The following is an 18,419-nucleotide window of genomic DNA, read 5'->3' on the forward strand; positions in this document are numbered from 1 at the left end:
CAAATGCTGCTTAATACATGGGCTTTTTGTTCTTGTTTTCATAGTTTCTGTCAACATAAATTCCCTGTCTAGAAAAGCTATGAGCGTTTCCTGCCTCCTCCCCCCATTTCTTAGTCTGGTTTTTCTATTTCCATTACTTCCAACTGATAACATGTCCATGTCCTCACTTCTGCAGCTTTACCTGCAACATTTCTAAGGGGTACTTCACCTATTGTGCAGCAAACAAAAATACTTTCCAGTCTTTTAGGAAAATAGGTTTTATAGTGTTTTCTCTCTTCTTAAGTAGCAGCCAATGCATCTTCCTGTCAGGCTGATTCTGCCTCTGAAGCTTCAGGTGTTTGTCAGTTATCACTGAAGGTGACCACTGACCATTTCCTCATTTAGGATTTTTATTATGCGTGCCACCAGACAGACAGTGAATCAGTCAGATTTCATGCAATTGTTCGGAAGCATCGCCTGTCACCTTGTGGTTGGCTGCAGATATAACAAGCCTCTCTCTTATCTGACCTTAGCTGGGGTAAGGAGTGGAATTACGTGTTATTTTGCCATGGTCCCCATATAGAATGTTGTGGCTTACTGACCATAGCAGTGATTGTCGCTGCTTCTGTAATCTTCGTGAATCTATTCCAGTAGAACTACTTATGCATTGCATGGTATCACACACCATATGACAGGTGACCCTTGGGGAGAAGAAAGGTGGTGAAAGGTATCAGTGATCTGACTCGTCCCCAGGTAGCATGGCTAACCAAGGGTAGTGCGCAGTGGGCAGAGAAAGTGGTCAACCTATCTGGAAGGCCTGGAACATCTTTAAGGCAACCACTAAATGCTTACGTTGTAAAACTCCCTTTGAGTTTTGAACCTCCATAAGGTTAGTGCAAATACGGCTCCCCAGTTTTCTTCATACTCTCAATGAAAACTCATGCTATTTTTTATCCAGCTTGTTGGTCTCAGTAGTTCTTCTAATATTAATACTATGGTATCTCAGCAGATAAAAGGATTTGATGAAATCTGTAATTCCAGGTACATTAGCATCTGATCAATCAGCCTTCTCAGCCACTTTAGCTTCTGCTACGTTTTTCTGTCACTGCAGTAAATGCTGGACCAAGTGCAAGCTACAGCTTTTGAGTTCAAAAAACAGTACCCAGAGATGGGACACAGAAGATGTAGTATGAGTCTCATAGTCTAACCTCAAAGCTGCATCTGCATTTATGTTATTGTGCTGAGAACACTGATTGTCACTGCTATCCCAAATGGGGTAACAAGTTCTGCGTTTGTTGGTGAAAGAATATGTCATTCTAGTCTTAAAAAAATCTTAAAAACACGAATAAAAATGGGTGGTATCATAAGAAGTGTACCAAAATGTGGACAAATATGAGACTGCTCTCCTTCACACGCTGTGTAGCTATTTCCAGCCGTGTAAGCTGTGTAGAGTGCTTACACTCATTGGTAGTTATCACAATTCCAGTAAAAACTGACACCTTGGAAAATCAGTGTTCTGGATGAAACAAGTACTGACAGTTGGTATAGAGGAACTGAAAATAGAGAAATAGGCAGGAAGTGCAATGATGGGAGGAAACCAGAGGAAGAGAAGGTGATAGAAAACTGCTTGAGATAACAGAATACATGTAATACATGATGGAAACACAGATTTGTTGTGAAGATTGGTTGTTTTCCTAAGGCACAGTGGGATGTAATGACATGTAAATGAGCAGCGGCCTGACAGAACTCGCAGTAGATACAGAACTGAGCTCTCAGTCCTGTCTGCCAGCGGATGCCTCTGCCCCCACGTAACAGCGGCAGGGCAGGGGGTAATGGCCTCAAGCTGAGCCGGGGGGCGTTCCGGTTGGATACGAGGAAAAACGTCCCGGAAAGTGCGGTGATGCATTGGCACAGCTGCCCGGGGAGGTGGTGGAGTCACCGACCCTGGAGGTGCTCCAGAACGACGGAGGTGTGGCAGGGGGACGTGGTCAGTGGGATGGTGGGGATGGCTGGCGGTTGGACTGGGTGCTACGAGTGGTCTTTTCCAACCTTAATGATTCTGTGATTCAACGATCCCTTGGTGCAAAAGTTTTGCAATTTGTCTGAAGGTGCTGTTTAGTTCCGACTGCCTAATCAGCACCGCCCCAGCCAACAGCAGCGCTCAGGCAGTACGAGGCACGGCGCGACCGGAGCAGCCCAGCCCTAAAGCAGCCTCAGAGAGGCAGGGCCCCGCCCGTTAACACACGCCACGGGGCCGAACCGGGCCTGCAGGCTGCCCGGAAGGCTCAGCCGCGCCGTGGGCGGCTCCCTGGCCGTGTGGGCAGGCGGGGCGGGGCGGGGCGGGGCGGGGCGGGGCCGCGTAGCGGCGCACAGGGCGGAGGCAGCAGGCGGGGTGCCCGCTGGGAAAAGATGGCGGCCACCGAGGCGGCGGAGCGGCGCGTGTCGCGGCAGGAGCAGGAGCTGCGCTGGCTGGCGGCGGAGGTCGGCCGCCTGAAGGAGCGGGAGGGGCCGCGCTGCGCCGAGGGCTGCAGCCCCGAACTGCAGCGGCTGAGGGCGGAGAACGAGAAGCTGCGCTACCGCCTTCTGCACCTGCGCCGCAGCCTGGCGGCCGAGCTGGCCCGGGCGGCACCGGCAGAGTCCCGAGCTGGCAGCGAGGTAGCAGCTCTCGGGGCGCGGCGGGATGGCCGGGCCTGGCGGGGGAAGGGGCTCCTGGGCGGGGCGGGCTGGGAGCGGACACCCGGCCCGGGTCACGGCCGTGCCCGTGGGCTCGGAGCGGTGTTGCTCCCCACCGTGCGAGCGCTTCGTAGGCACAGAATTACTGCATCAGATCACCGAAGCCTGTTGTTATTGCTGACTGGGCCGTGTAAGCACCTCAGGATTTGTGGTGGTGATTGAAATAACTTTGAGAAAGCGATATCGGGAAGACTGGTCAGCAGTCTTGCAGTGTTTGCTGACCATCAGGTGCTGTGGCCTAGCTCTTGCTTTAGGTGGCTTGTGCGTGCATGAAGGAATGTCTCTGTGTGGGCTGACTGCCTTTGTAGCCCTAGACCAGGCTGGCCGGCTTCGGTTGGTTTGGTGGCTGCTTGGGAAAACCTCAAAAGCAGAGTGTGGTATACTTCATGTCTCCTTATTTTCAGGAAGCCTCCACAGCAAGGCCTGCAGTTGTGGTGGACCAGAAGGAAAAGGAAGTCATCGGTGGACACAAGAGTAAAGTAAGTGTGTTTAACACCGCGTAATTAAAAGAGTGGTAGTTTTGTTTTGATATTCCATTCAAGAGAGATGCTGAAATCTGAAGTACCTCTCTGGATTCTGAGATCTCAGTTTTGGGAAGAAGGCTTCCTATTATGTACATGTTGACAAAATGTATCATCAGAGACTTTCATCTTGCATGTGGAATTCTTACACATTCACAGTGCTGTTCTTTCTGTATGACAATAGTACGTGGGCTTTGGGGAAACAAGGGTCAGGATATAGTAGCTCCTAAAGAGAGTGGTGTTTCATGAATAGCTAAATAATGTGCACCATGAAGGAGAATGTTGGCAGCAGTAGCTGTTGTTTGATAGATCATAATTTGTTTTCTGCTAAACTAAAGAAAAGTTCCCCCAAACTATCTTGAGTTATTTGAATCTGATTCTTTGAAAGGACCAGCAGAAGTGAGCTTTTGTTGGAAGGATCCAAACTTCTCTGGGATATCAGCCAAATGCAAGCTGGAGCAGAAGTATGGGCTGCTCTCTGAGGTCAGACACGTAAAGCCATTTATCTCCAGATGGATTAGGGTTCATTGGAATATTGGAGAGCCGCTATAAAAGAGTCAGCAATTTGGACTGGACTATTGTTTACAAATGCTTTACTCTGTGCTAGTATAAATTCTAATATATTGAAATCTAGTATCAATTGGAACCTATGGGTATGTATCAGCACTGTAAACCTCTTCCTTCCATTTCTCTTGCAAATAATTTTTGGCTAGCATGTATGATTTCACCTCCTTGTTACAGTTACAGTGTGAGCCAAGTTTCATAGAAGACAGACTGAAGCTTTATGAAACACTGAAGAAAGAACATGATGCTTTACTAGCTTACAGAGCAGCCAATGAGACAAAGCCTATCAAAATTACTCTGACAGATGGAAAAATAGCTGATGGAGAGTCTTGGAAAACCACACCCTATCAACTGGCTGTAGGAATCAGGTAACCTGCAGATTGAAGGAATTGTATTTCTGGGGTGATAAATCTGTTACTGTTATTTGCCTCTTATCTTGTTGCGTAAAACACGTATGTCTTAGTAGGTGAACGGTGACTGTTAAGTTGCTTTACTTTGAGGCCTCTGCTGAATGCCAAGGCAGTAGCAGGGATGTGCATCACCATTATGGGTGATGCTTGAGGCTGTGTGCTGAGATCATCATGCTTGCTTCCAATTAAAAAATGCAACCGTTAGTCAGACTGTCAAGAGCGAAGAAACGTGTAAAAATTTGTGAGTTAGTGGCTAATTGTAGAAACTTATTATGAGCAGATCCCTAGTAGTGAAAGTTGAATGAACTTTGAAGTCCTCTGTCTGTGCTTTGAAAGTAGAGAAGTGCTAAAAAAAACTAAACAAACACCCCCCCCCCCCCCCCCCCCCCCCAAAAAAAAAAAAAATATTCAAAACACAAAGCACTGAATGTCTTCAGGTGCTGTAAGATGTGAGTGGGGCTATCAGGTATAGAAACCCAACCACTTCTGCAAATTTGAACCTGAATATTTTGGTCTCTTCTTTGTGTTCTTTAGTCAAGGGTTGGCTTCAAATGCAGTCATAGCCAAAGTGAATGGTGAATTGTGGGACCTGGATCGCCCATTGGAAGGAGATTGTACTCTGGAGCTGCTTACATTTGATGATCAAGAAGCACAAGCTGTAAATAAATCTGTTTTTTACTTGATGATAAGAATTGATGTCACTGAATTGATCGCAGCTTTATGCTTTTTAAATGTTTAAAAAAAAATCCAAAAAATGGTTCAATTAGTTTTTCTCATTATTTGACAAAGATGCGTAGGTATTACGTAACTAATTTATAGGTGAAGTAATTCTTATTGTTCTTTTCTTTCCTCTTACACATAAACAGGTTATTTCTCAAATGAGATTCAGATTTTGTATGTAGTCTTGATTTGTGTACTAAGTTGAAGTGGTTTACCTAAGTTGTGTGACTTATGGTGTGTTCAAAGGATGTGTTTGCAGATCAGACACTGAAGGTAACAGTGAGGTTGTCTTAGAATTTTATTGAAATTGTGTAATATCAAATTTGAGTCATAAATGAAATGAAATATATACATCTGTGTATTGACAGTACTTGTTAGAAACATGTAAGCGCATCTTGGTCAATTAAATTATGAATATAGTTAGTGACATGCCCAGGAATTTTCTGTGGGATTTGGATTCTAGCCTGTGTTTGTGCATTGGAATTAATCACGTGAATTTGAAAAAATGAAGTCTAAGTTTGTTAAGGCATTTCACGGGCCTTTTGAGCTATTAAGTGGCCTGAATTAGTAGGGGTTTAGAACATAGATGGGTATTTATATGTGGAGTTGTTGACTCCCACCTTCTGGTGTTACACATAACGTGGTTTACAGTCTTACTGTAAACGTGCCACACGTGAACAACAGCAACTGAATTGACTGTATTGCTTTATGTGTAGTTAAAGCTGCACAGACTTCAAACTGACTAGAAATTGACTTGCTTACAAATGAACAGAGTATGTTTATTACAGTGACTGCGTTGTGCAGAGATATAATTCTGTTTCAGTCTAAAATGAGATGAGGCTTTAATGCTATGGCTGCCAGTGTATTGTCAAAGAAGCCATTATCATGTTGAAAATCACCTAGTAAATATTTGTCATGGTTAAAGATGACAATAAAAATTGGTATAATTTTCACAGAATTTAAAAAGCAATGACTGATTTATCAGTTTCACATCTTCGGCCATACATGGTTTTTTTATTTTGATTGTATAACAACAGTGATCCCATAACTTGCTCATCTGACTTGATTTGCAGGTTTACTGGCATTCAAGTGCTCATATCCTTGGAGAGGCCATGGAAGGATACTATGGGGGCTGCTTGTGCTATGGACCACCAATTGAGAATGGATTTTATTATGACATGTACATTGAGGACAGGTAAATATTCAGTAGGAACTTTAGCACTCATTACTGAAGTGTAACACTAGAGTATTTTACTCCATAATGTTTCCGTATGTTAAAAGTAAAGTCACATGTCTCTAATATTGTCTAAGTATGACAAGTAGTCCAGCTTTTAGTGGAGATGTATAGAGGGAGTGTATGTTTGTTTAAATACTTAAATTCCAGAGCAATGTTCAGACGGCTGCTCAGGACTTGGGATTTTTGAATGGTCTGTGGGGGAAAAAATACCATGGAGTGGTTTGGTAAAACTTCTTGGAATTCCTGGGACACGCAGGAGGAAGTTTCCTTGAAGAGTCACATGTACAAATGTAAAATACAGCAGGATTTAGCCATGTGTACTTGGAGCTAACGGTCTTCCAGACACTTGAACAAACTGAAGACTGTTACCTGGGTGATTTGAATGGGATTGTTTGGAATGATACTGTTTGTGTTTCAGAGCTTTGCGTATGAAAGTACAGCTGATATCAAGGAACTTAGACAATATTGTGAGAAATCACAACATGTCCCGTGGTTTTCAAATTAGACCACTGTAATGTGAATATCAGAATAATTGATTTGAGTAATCACATTATTTGAGTTTCTTTTGTCCTTGTCTGTTTAGAGGTGTATCTAGTACCGAATTCCCAGCACTAGAGAACCGCTGTAAAAATATCATAAAAGAGAAGCAGCCTTTTGAAAGGCTGGAAGTCAAGAAGGAGATCCTGTTAGACATGTTTAAGGTAAATCTTTGAAGTACCTGTGATTCTGGTATGATTATGTTTTAAAATATAACTTCTATAAGATACTGCCTATAACATCAGAATTGTACCTATCTAATAATAATAATAAAGAACTGTAGCATTCTGTCTCCCTTCTCCATATCCCTTACAGCTATTCAGTAGTTTTTCAAGAAGTAAAAAACCAATTTCTTGTTGCACAAAAACACCTCAAGCTCAGTGAGATTATTGGTGCTTAAAAGGCATATGTTCATTCTGGTTAACTTGCAGAGATGAATAAAAAAAGACTTTATTCCCTGGATCTCCATTTTGTATGGTGAATATTAGCAGTCTCTCTGTACTGTGTTGTAATTGCCTTTTGGGAGTCCTTTGAGGTTTTCAGGTGGTCATCACCATGTTTAACACTTTATCTGGATAATGAAGATACTTTGTGTCTTTCCCCTTTTGTTTTATAACCCTTCTGGAAGACTGTTGAATGTTTACAATGTGTATGTGACCATCTGACTTGCTAGGTATGGTAGTCTTTTACTGATGTATGTATATTATTAATGCATAATTTTGGAATAGAATGTTAGTAGCTGTTGTAATGGTGCTTCTGTATTCTCATGTTTCCTCTTGCAGTATAACAAATTTAAGTGCCGTATCCTTAATGAGAAGGTGAACACACCAACTACCACAGTTTACAGGTAACCAATATAAATTGACCAAACCAATATAACCAAAATAAATTAAAAGGTGTTACAAAACATTTATACTGTTAAGTGTATTTCATTTTATTTGAGAGGATAATATTTTTTTCTGTTATTTCTGAATACTTTTATAATCAGGAATTAGACTTTCAATTAGTAATATTAACTTATGTTAAACCAGACAGGTCAGATCTTCATTGGTGGACAAATGGCAGATCTTTTCAGTCTTTGCCTCTTCAGTAAAAAGATTAAAGTAAATTACCACCAATGCAGTTGAATGACTGGATAATGGATAAAACTAACTTCTAGCTCAGTGTGTGTTGAGGATCCTATTCATGCAGTTGCTAGGAGTAAAACTTATTAGTAAGGAAATGGGAAAAACATGTTTTCTGTTTGATGTATATAGTTTGAAATTTCCTGAGCAATTTTAAATGAATTTACGCATGGAAATATATGAATTGCTGTGTGTGATACACTGGTTTTGGTAATGCATCAAATGTGATGAGTGTTGACCAAGTGAATGTCCTACTTGAAGTGCCAGACACAGTTAGATTTAAGATGCACGGGATTTGCTGAGTAGTACATATGTAGATGCTTATTAATTATCTGAGCACGTAAAGCAATACTCTGTATGTCATTAGTTACTGTATTTTAAAATGCCGGACTATTTAGAAATAAGTACTTGCATTCTTTTGGTGTTTAGATGTGGTCCGCTGATCGATCTCTGCAGGGGCCCACATGTGAGACACACTGGAAAAATTAAGGCCCTTAAAATATTTAAGGTAAGTTTAAATAAACCACATTTTAGGACTTAACTACCATAAGCTAGTCAGCTGATTTATTTCTTTATCTATTTTTCCTGAAGTGACAAGGTCCACTGCATTGTCTTCTTTGCTTACTCTAAAAATAGTCCCTTATTTATTTCCCCTTTCTCATCAAACAAGTAGAACTACTGGCTTTCCTCCTTTGCTCATTTCCAGGGCTTACTCATTGTTGACCATCACAGCAATCATCAGTGAAAACTGGGAGCATCTTTTTTTTTTTTTTTGATCAGTGTTAGTGCAGTTGAACTATATGACTGTAGTAAAAAGCAGAGCGAACACACTCAGAGTAGTGGTGTGGAACTAGTCATCCCATGCACAGTAGAGAAGTTAATGTGGGTAAGCTCATGTAACAGTGCTGCTTTACTGTTGTGCTGGTATCTTCAGCAGCATTGCACTGTGTAGTGCAGATGTTCTAGTCTGGCTTTGTACTTACTAGCTGTCACATCTTTGTGCCATTCTGTCCATGCATTATGCGTGTTCCCTCCATTCTGTGGTAAATGAACATCCAAGATGCAAATTATATCAGAAAATAGTGTTTTGACCTTGTGAGGTGGGGTCTTTCGGGTGTAGGAGGTAAAGTGGGCGGTGGCTGGTCTGTAAGTGTTGCTTTTTAAAAATGGCATTGCTGACAAGAACAATGTAGTGTAAGTTACTTGCAGGTGCTAATTCTGATGTTGTGAGACTGACCCCGTTGGAACATTAATCATACTGCGTCTGCTGACTTCCAGACTGAAGTCTATGGGACTTTTTAGTTACAAGGATTAAGTGTTAGACTTGTCAGAAAGCTAGGATTTAACTGAGAGAGTTGCTTTCTTTTTGTCTTCCATGTTTATTTTTTTGCATTGTTTTGAATATAAGCAAATACTGTTTTTTTCCAGAAGATACACTGTGAGTTAACACATGGATTGAGTTAAATTACGGAATCTAAGTAAAGTAAATGTGACTTGACAAGTGACTCTTGTTTATACCTCCTGCATTAGGCATGCTGACTAAAAGGCAATGCAAGTATCTGTAATATAAATAAATGCTGGATGACTGCATGTAATTCTTTTACCGAGTTAAAAGCCATAACATTCAAATGCGTTAACATCTATTCTTCCTCTTGCTGAGAGTATAACAATACTTATCCTCAGTTATGGGTTTTGTGCGTCAGAATTCCTCTACATACTGGGAAGGAAAGGCTGACATGGAAACTCTGCAGCGAATCTATGGAATATCCTTCCCTGATAACAAAATGATGAAGGAATGGGAAAAATTCCAGGAAGAAGCTAGAAACCGGGATCATAGGAAAATTGGAAAGGTGTGCTCTTCTATGGTCTGCTTCTCTCTTATGCTACTGTAATAGAATTCATTCTCTTCCTCTTTTTTTCCTTTCTTCTTTTTAGGGTAATTTGAATGGGAACCCATGCTGTGAATTTATCTTACAGTGTACTTTATATTTCAAATTTTCATTTATGCAAATTTGGCTCATCAGTTGCTTATAAATATTGAACTAACATTGGGAATAAGTTGGGAGGTAGTCCCTGGGCTTGGGGAGGTATGTCTTAACATTCTTGATGTAGGATGTTTTGAGATCCTACATAAAACACTACGTTTTTCATAAAAGAGAGAAATTATTGAAAATTACATAAATAATATTTTGGTCATACTTTTTATAGGCACAAGAGAGGAAGTAATACATTCCTCTCCTAGATTAAAATGAAAAAAAATAAATAGTATTAAATTTAATTTAACTCCAAAGACATTGGTTTGACACAGACAAGGATTGTGACTGAACACTGGTCATATTGGTATGCAATGATTCCACAAAGGAGTCATGTATTTGCAGTTACTTCTGATGTCTCTTTGTAAAAGAAGTGTAGTTAGAAGGAGAGTATTTGAAAGAAGGTAAATTGCCTTGTGGTTTTAAGATACAATGGGCGATACAGTTGAAAGCAGAGAGACATACATTTGAAACACTGAAGTGTTAAATGAAGGTTAGCGTCAGTAGCCAGCAGGATGCTGGTGTGAACCTCTTGTTACTTGCTGGTAGGTACCGAAACACAAATATGGGCTGCCTTCATAAGCAGTGATGAACAACTGGGGGTGACTCAGAAGAAGGAGAGTCAATGAGAAACTTACAGAAAACTGACAAAGGACAGGTGTGGGAGAATGATCTTTGCTGAAGTGTTCATGTTTGTTTCAATTAGCCCACTAAGACTTGAACATTTGTACAGTACTTAGTGATTACTTACTTGCATTCTCAAAACCAAATTATCTACTGTCAAAAAAAGAAATTACCTATTATCTATGTATCTAGTATCAAATAAATGTAAGAGGCTAAGGTTCTCCTAAGATGTACCAGAGCCATGCTTCTGAGTTTGTATTTGAGATAGTTCTGATGAAGAATGACCAGCTCAAACTTCAGCTGTCAACCCTCAGATCTGATGGGTATATGTGCAATTGCATTGGTTACTAATGGTAAGATTACTTCAGGCTTTAAGATTTTTGAGGAAATGTCTATTTAGATAGCTTCTGAGTCAAGTGAGCTACCAGTCTTGTTACAGACTAATAAGAGTAAGAACTGGAGATTAATTAATGTCTGTTGCTGAGAAGTTGTTAACTTTAAGAAATCATCTTGTTACCGTATTCTTTCATTTCTTTGAAATCTTGGTGTGTGAAATAGTCATTTTCTGCAGGTAACTACTAGAGATATATCTCAAATGATACTACAGAGTTCTGTTTTAAATTTATTTAGGAGCAAGAACTCTTCTTCTTTCATGATCTGAGTCCTGGAAGCTGCTTTTTCCTCCCCAGAGGTGCCTTTCTTTATAATACACTCACAGATTTCATACGAGTGAGTATAGACTTGTTCAATATTTTCTGTTGATCCTAAGTGGTATGCTATTTGTAGCACTGAGCTGTTCTCAGAGAGAGATGGGTCTGTGTATGTCAGCATATGCCATTTTCACCAAGATTATACAGATTTAGCCTTTTTCAAAATAGGGCAGATGAAAGCATTCTTAACTGACATATGTTTTACAGTTATGTAAAACCTACATGCATAGTTTACTTGCCCAATAAACTGCCATAGTAAGAAAACAAAAAAAAAAAGTAAGAAAATCAGGATATTGCTTGTAGAAAGTTGTATCATCCCATGAATGTTTAATTTGTTCTACAGGAGGAGTATCACAGGCGTAATTTTACTGAAGTTGTATCTCCGAACATCTTCAACAGTAAACTCTGGGAAACTTCTGGGCACTGGCAGCACTACAGTGAAAATATGTTCTCTTTTGAGATAGAGAAGGAAACTTTTGCGCTTAAACCGATGAACTGTCCAGGACATTGGTTTGTACTTCCAACTGAAAGCCTTTTTACTTCACTATTCCTATCTCTGTGAGGCTGAGGAGAAATAAATGCAGTGTCAATACACGTTATCATCTGTGTGTGTGGTGCGGACTCCTGAGCAGTGGGGATGTCTACAGAGCTCCCTGGCAGTGTCCTAAAGCGGACCAAATAAAACTCTTGTAGGAGGGTCTTTCAGTAAGTCTAGACTTAGTAGCTAGATTTGTGTGTATCAGTTTTAGTCTGTACCACTAGCAAATATAAGTAAGGTTGATTAGACTGAGGCTTCAGATACGGTGTATCAAAAATTCTGAGTTATTCTTAGTGTTGTTTTTTTTTCTAGGTGGTCTGTAGCAAGGCTTTTTGAGTGCCTTGTGCTCAGCACTTGCCTGCCTTTTAGAACGTGGACAGTCTGAATGAATAAATGCTTAACAGTGAAATTGCCATCTGTATTAACTGCTAGTTTATGTACTGGCTTCTGTGAGAAGGATAAAAGCAAGGTTCCTTCGTGTTCCTTCTAGCTTGATGTTTGCCCATCGTCCACGATCATGGAGAGAAATGCCTCTAAGACTTGCAGATTTTGGAGTTCTTCACCGAAATGAACTCTCTGGCACTTTAAGTGGCTTGACTCGCGTAAGGCGCTTCCAACAAGATGATGCTCACATCTTCTGTACAATAGAGCAGGTAAAAAAAAAAAATCAACAACAAAAAAAGAATCTCTCCTCACCAACTCAAACTGACATTTAAAAAAAAGCAAAACTCCTAAAAGTATTTTCACTGCAAGTTTTTCTATCATGTTTTGTAGCATAATGCTGCTTTCAGTGGTTTTTTCTTAGATGTGTTTTCTACTTAATCATCTGATGCTTCATATTTCTTAATCTTCTGTAGTAATGCTCATCAGTAGCCTCTTGAAGTTATTTTGTTAGAAGTCACTCAAATAGTGGTGCTGTAATTTGCTTGTTTTTGTCTTTGGAGTTAAATGCTTATATATAAAAAGAATGAAACTACATTTGACAGACATTATTGATATGAATTACAGAACAGGATGTTTGTATAGAAGTAAGTTAGTAAGATAGCTGAGTAAGATAGATACATCAGGCAAGTAAATTACAAAAGGCAGAATATTTTTCCACCTTCATTCCTGCCCCCCCCCCCCCCCCCCCCAAAAGAAAATGGCTGTTGATCACGTTTTACTTACGATACAAATGCTGAATGAATACTTCATTCTCTCAGGCTTGAGCTTGTAGTGGAGGTATGTGAATAAGTAGATACGCTCTTGTCAAGTCTGACTTGTGCAATTTGTCTCCAGAAGCCAGGGCATAGCACCACTTTTTTTTCCATGCTTTTTCTTCTTAGGATATAATTTTCATATGTGATGGTTGTTATGTAGTGGCCTCTTAATGTTTGTTATGAAGAATTCAGCAAATCCAATTAGGTTTTGATGTAAATAAATTGTAAAAATATTGTGGTTTAATTTTCAACTAATTTATTTTGTTTACATTTAAGATTGAAGAAGAAATTAAGGGCTGTCTTGATTTCTTGAAGTCAGTTTATTCTATCTTTGGCTTTACCTTCCAATTGCACCTTTCTACAAGACCGGAAAACTATCTAGGAGAATTAGAGATTTGGGATCATGCAGAAAAGGTAATTGACATTTAAAAATATATATATGCAGATATTAAAAACACACACACGTATGTGTGTATATATATGTATGTATATGTGTGTGTGTTTATGTGTGTGTATATATATATAAGTTTTATAGAAGTAGATATTTAGTTAAATTGTTTCATGTTGAACAGTGACATTTGTGAAATTGTTTAAATGAGATGCTAAGTATTATCCTGAATAGAAATGCATGTGGAAAAACTGCATAACATGAGAGGATTCTAGATAGAATGAGAACTTTTAGATTTTTTACAGAGTCCCTTATCTTGAACTGATTTTTTTTTTTTCCTCAGACTAATCAGAAAATTTTTACAGGGAACAACTTTTATTTTAAAGAATATCGTGAGTGACTAAATGTTTGAATGATAGCAACTCAACAAGCTGGATGACTTAGTATTTCAGAGAAAAATGCTTACACTTTTATAGTGATGCAAAGCTCTCATACACCTGTAAAGGTTGTGGGGTTTAGTTGTTGTAATTTCTCTTTCTGTTTCATGATTAGCAACTTCAAAACAGCTTGGATAACTTTGGAGTACAGTGGACATTGAATCCAGGAGATGGAGCATTTTATGGTCCTAAGGTTAGTGAATCAGTATTTTAATACAACTTTAGGATGGACATCAATGTAGACAAAATGTAGGCAAACTGTAGGGTTGCTGTGTAGTCTTTCTTTGGAGAAGAGAAGGCTCTGAGGAGACCTTATTGTGGCCTTCCAATACTTGAAGGGGGCATATGAACAGGAGAAGGAATGGCTATTTACAAGGGTGGATAGTGATAGGACAAGGGGTAATGGTTTTAAACTGAGACGGGGGAGATTTAGGTTAGATATTAGGAGGAATTTCTTCACTCAGAGCGTGGTGATGCACTGGAACAGGTTGCCCAAGGAGGTTGTGGATGCCCCATCCCTGGAGGCATTCAAGGCAAGGCTGGATGTGGCTCTGGGCAGCCTGGTCTGGTGGTTGGCAACCCTGCCTGTGGCAGGGGGGATTGAAACTAGATGATCTTTGAGGTCCTTTTCAACCAAGGCCATTCTATGATTCACAGATTGATATTAAAATCAAAGATGCTCTTGGCAGATACCATCAGTGTGCTACTATCCAACTTGACTTCCAGCTACCCATTCGATTTAATCTTACTTACGTTGGGTGAGTGATTAAACTACTTATCTTCTTCTTCTAACTAGAACAAATAGAATACTTATCTGCAATTTCCATAAACTGAGACACATTAATGCTCTGTTGCTCACCTAACAAATTATTAGTTTGCGTCTAAGTAGCCTGCAGTGGTTTATGAACGGAAGCATCTCGTGTGAGTGGAGGGCTGAGTCCAGAACTTGAAGGTATTTTCTGAGTGTAACAATAGCTCGCTTTAACTGTAAATGCCATTGTTAGTGGGAAAATTTGGTGACCTCTCTGTTTGTCTTGAGAAGACTGGTAGGCAACTGATTATATGGCTCAGTTCTTAATTTCAGTCTAGTCATCGTGTCTTCTTTGAGGACATGGCATTCGTATTCCCACATACGTTAAGGAGATAGTATGTTTGCAATAGGAAATGCTTTGCTCTTTTTGTCGGATAGAATTAGGTGACCTTGAACATAAAACAAATGCAAATAGTTTTTTAAGGAAAATGTCACTTAGACTTCCAGCTGAGAAGTGAGGTGTTTTATCAGCTGAGCGAGTTAATTTTAGAACTATGTCTTCTGGGTTGTTTTTTTTACGATGTTTATTTTTATGTAATACAAAAAGTTTGAGGGAGGTCTTGGTTATTTTTGGTTCTGATGCATATTCTTCTGTAGACATCATAGCTCTTCAGTAGAAAATAAGATTAGAAACAGCAGCTGGCTTTTTTAATAATCATAGGTGTGTAACTTAAAGAAAGAAATGAATAATGAGGGCAGATAAAATCCTGTGCAAGAAGATAAATTCGAGTTGTAGTGGAAAAGAGAGGAAGGATATAAAATATTAAAATACAGAGACACGGAGCTGTCAGTTTTGAGTCAAATTGTACAGCATGTTTTTTAAAACTTAGGAACTTGTGTCCATGTCACAGTCATTCTGATTACTCCATATTCCTTTAAAAGCACGGATCATTCTGAAGTCAATTTTTTTAATAGCAAATGGCAGTTTTTGCTTAGTATAAGCTACTGGTTTTTTTTTCTGTGAAGTAAAATCAAAAGAATTAGGATTGTGTGTATGTGATGTAGGATAAGCGTGGTTTTGAAATGATCTTTTTCTTTTTCAGTAAGGATGGAGATGATAAAAAGAGGCCAGTGATTATTCATAGAGCTGTTCTGGGATCTGTGGAGAGAATGATAGCTATTCTAGCAGAAAATTATGGAGGAAAATGGTATGTGACACAAATACAGTTCTGAGAAATATTTTCTAACCATGTTGTTAAACATAGGTCCTCCCTTAAATCACGTATGTTACAATGCAAAATGATTTCTCTATGGTTTTCTCAACATCAGGTGAGATGAGAAGAAATCTAGTTTTACAGTTCCAGTTCTGTATTCTATTAATAGCTCATGGTTAGAAATTTTGAGATAAGAATTGCAGCACACACACATTCAGGTGCATTTTACTTCTTCCTTTTCATCCAGTTTTGGTACTGGAAGATGCTTAATGTACGTAGAGTAGTTACACAGACATAAATTAGCCTAGATGTGTGATCATTCTTTTTTTATTTGTAAGTTGTTTTATTTCATCTCAAGTTAGCTCTGAAGATATGTCTTCTCTAATAGATTGAAGGATTAAGGAAGAGAGAATTCTCACCTTTAAATGCAGAGACCACCCACCTAGTACTATGAAGTTACGTAATAAATGAAAGCAGAAATTATGTGAAGAATTGAAATTCTATTTAAATTTGTGAAATGGGTAGGAAGTGAACAGAAGGCTGACATTCTGTGTATGTTATTTTATTGAGTTTATTCAGTCTGTTTGATATTTTATGTGAATTGGAAAGTGTAAAGGTAATGTTATGCAACATTCTTAGCTTACAATTTTGTGGATGTGAATGAAAATGTAGAATGCTCATTTATCTTGTTGGGTTTGCCAGGCCGTTCTGGCTGTCTCCACGGCAGGTCATGGTTGTGCCTGTGGGACCTACTTCTGAAGAGTATGCACAGCAGGTGAGAATAGAGCATTATATAGTAAGCAATTTCAGTAGCTCCTGTTGCGAACAGTAAATGCTTCAATAATATGGGAGACACTTTTGGATCAAGTCATTTTTTCCATGCCCTCTAAAAATTGTGGCCCTCTAAGCCTGAGAAAGGGAAAAATAACTAAATATTTGGGGTTTTGTTACCATGTACAAACTTCAGTAATAATTACAGGAAGAATGTTCTGAGCTACAAGCCTTATGTACTAATAAATGTTTCATTATAGAATTATCTGCTTAAAGTAGGGGTAGACTTGGTTTCTTCCATTTCCTAGCGTATATACCCTTGGCTATGCTGCATTTAGGCAAAGTTCTTTTTATCAATCTCCTACCCCCTTTTAGTGCAAACATAAATGGTTTTCTTCCTTTTCTTCTTTCTATGGCTGAGGCATTTTGGCATTCAGCAGTGTAGCTGTCTGAGGGGATCAGAAAATGTTTGATATGGATGTTAACTTGTGTTTCTTCTAACAAGGAATTGCTTAAGCATTAAGGTCCTGTCAAGCTCTTAAGGGTGTGTGCAGTTTTCTTCAAATAATTCTGTTGACTTCATTAATACAGCTATTCATAAGAGCAAATTATTTACATATAGGAATTATTTATTGCGTGGAATCTTGTGAAATATATGCTGTAATAGTAAATGTCTTTTTTTTTTAGGTTTGCAGTGAATTTTTTGAAGCAGGATTTATGTCAGATGTGGATCTAGATCAGAGCTGCACATTGAACAAGAAAATCAGAAATGCACAACTGGCTCAGTATAACTTTATCTTAGGTAACTGCAGAGTCTTTCTGCATATCGTTTAAGTTCTAATGTTGGGCTTGGTTTGTCTAGGCTCACTTAATATGGTAGGTAGTTTAATATTGTTTGTGATACATCTTGCAGTGGTTGGTGAAAAGGAGAAAGCAAATCATGCTGTCAATGTGAGAACAAGAGACAACAAAGTTCATGGAGAAATTTCAGTGTCTTCTGCAATTGAGAAACTCAAGAAATTTAAGAGTTTGCGTCTTCCAAATGCAGAAGAAGAATTCTGATGTTGCTGCTAAGGAAAAAGCTACAGATATTAACTGCCCATGTGAAATGGTGTTGCTTTCCTTCTCTATAGCAGTAATGTTCATCTGAAAGAATTTGAAGCATGGATGCACAAACCAAGCAAAGGTAGCAGTGTGATTCTCTAAGAATAGCATGAGAAAATAAATGCAATGGGTGACTCCTTTGGTCCTGTGGGACTCCACTCTTTGCTAGTTGCAGAGCGCTTTTTTAAGGCATCCTACACTTCTGCTAAAATATGTCAATTTTACTGGGTAAATAAATAGAGCCACGCTAGCTGGAGGAGCAGAAGGCTGGGAAGTGTGCTGGCTGCTGCTGCGGCTGCTGAACTACCTCAGTCACATAGCAGCTGTGAACTGACTTGGCCTGGAATCCAGAGCTTGGCTCTTGGGTTTCGTTTCTTTTCTAACTGAATTGTCAAATATGTGTTTTTGGAGTAAGGGTGTAGCCTGTTCCTTCATGAATTTATGCTCACAAGTGACAAATAAATGGTATCTGCTGGAAATCACAATGTAACAAGGTCCTGAATGAGCCTATGCCTTGGGTAACTGCTTGCTGTAAAGGTGATTGCCAAGAATTAAGTTGAATTAACTGCCATATCTGTGTGTGGAAAGTGTTTTATTTCTGCCTGTGTTTGTTGTTGGCTTGGTTCTTTGAAAACAATCAAAAATCCCACTCAATATGCCTTTCAAAGAAATGGGCATGTGATTTACTGCTCTGGTTGCTTGGGATACTGAGTGCTAGAACTATGGGTGATGTAGTCTTCCTTTTTTGTTTTAAGTGTGTTGGATACAAATTGGTTCTACTTATCTGACTTGATTGTTTATGCTTATAAATGATTTTTAAAGCCA

At 39.3% G+C, this 18,419-nt stretch overlaps 2 protein-coding genes across 2 annotated transcripts in view; one reads left to right on the forward strand and one right to left on the reverse strand.

Moving 5' to 3' along the window:
• MPHOSPH10 (M-phase phosphoprotein 10) overlaps positions 1–18,419 on the reverse strand; it is a 1,076,704-nt gene that overhangs the window by 422,917 nt on the left and 635,368 nt on the right. The window lies entirely within an intron of this gene.
• On the forward strand, positions 2,369–18,165 carry TARSL2 (threonyl-tRNA synthetase like 2). The gene is made up of 19 exons (NM_001293222.2): positions 2,369–2,634; positions 3,117–3,191; positions 3,975–4,165; positions 4,742–4,865; positions 6,001–6,122; positions 6,748–6,865; positions 7,484–7,548; positions 8,255–8,333; positions 9,529–9,675; positions 11,113–11,211; positions 11,536–11,702; positions 12,221–12,383; positions 13,206–13,343; positions 13,870–13,947; positions 14,412–14,512; positions 15,609–15,713; positions 16,422–16,494; positions 17,178–17,292; positions 17,404–18,165. Exons 1-19 carry the CDS (start codon positions 2,389–2,391, stop codon positions 17,550–17,552), a joined length of 2,355 nt encoding a protein of 784 aa, NP_001280151.2. The 5' UTR covers positions 2,369–2,388; the 3' UTR covers positions 17,553–18,165.

The sequence above is a fragment of the Gallus gallus genome, chromosome 10 (assembly GCF_016699485.2).
Source record: "Gallus gallus isolate bGalGal1 chromosome 10, bGalGal1.mat.broiler.GRCg7b, whole genome shotgun sequence".
NCBI lineage: Eukaryota > Metazoa > Chordata > Aves > Galliformes > Phasianidae > Gallus > Gallus gallus.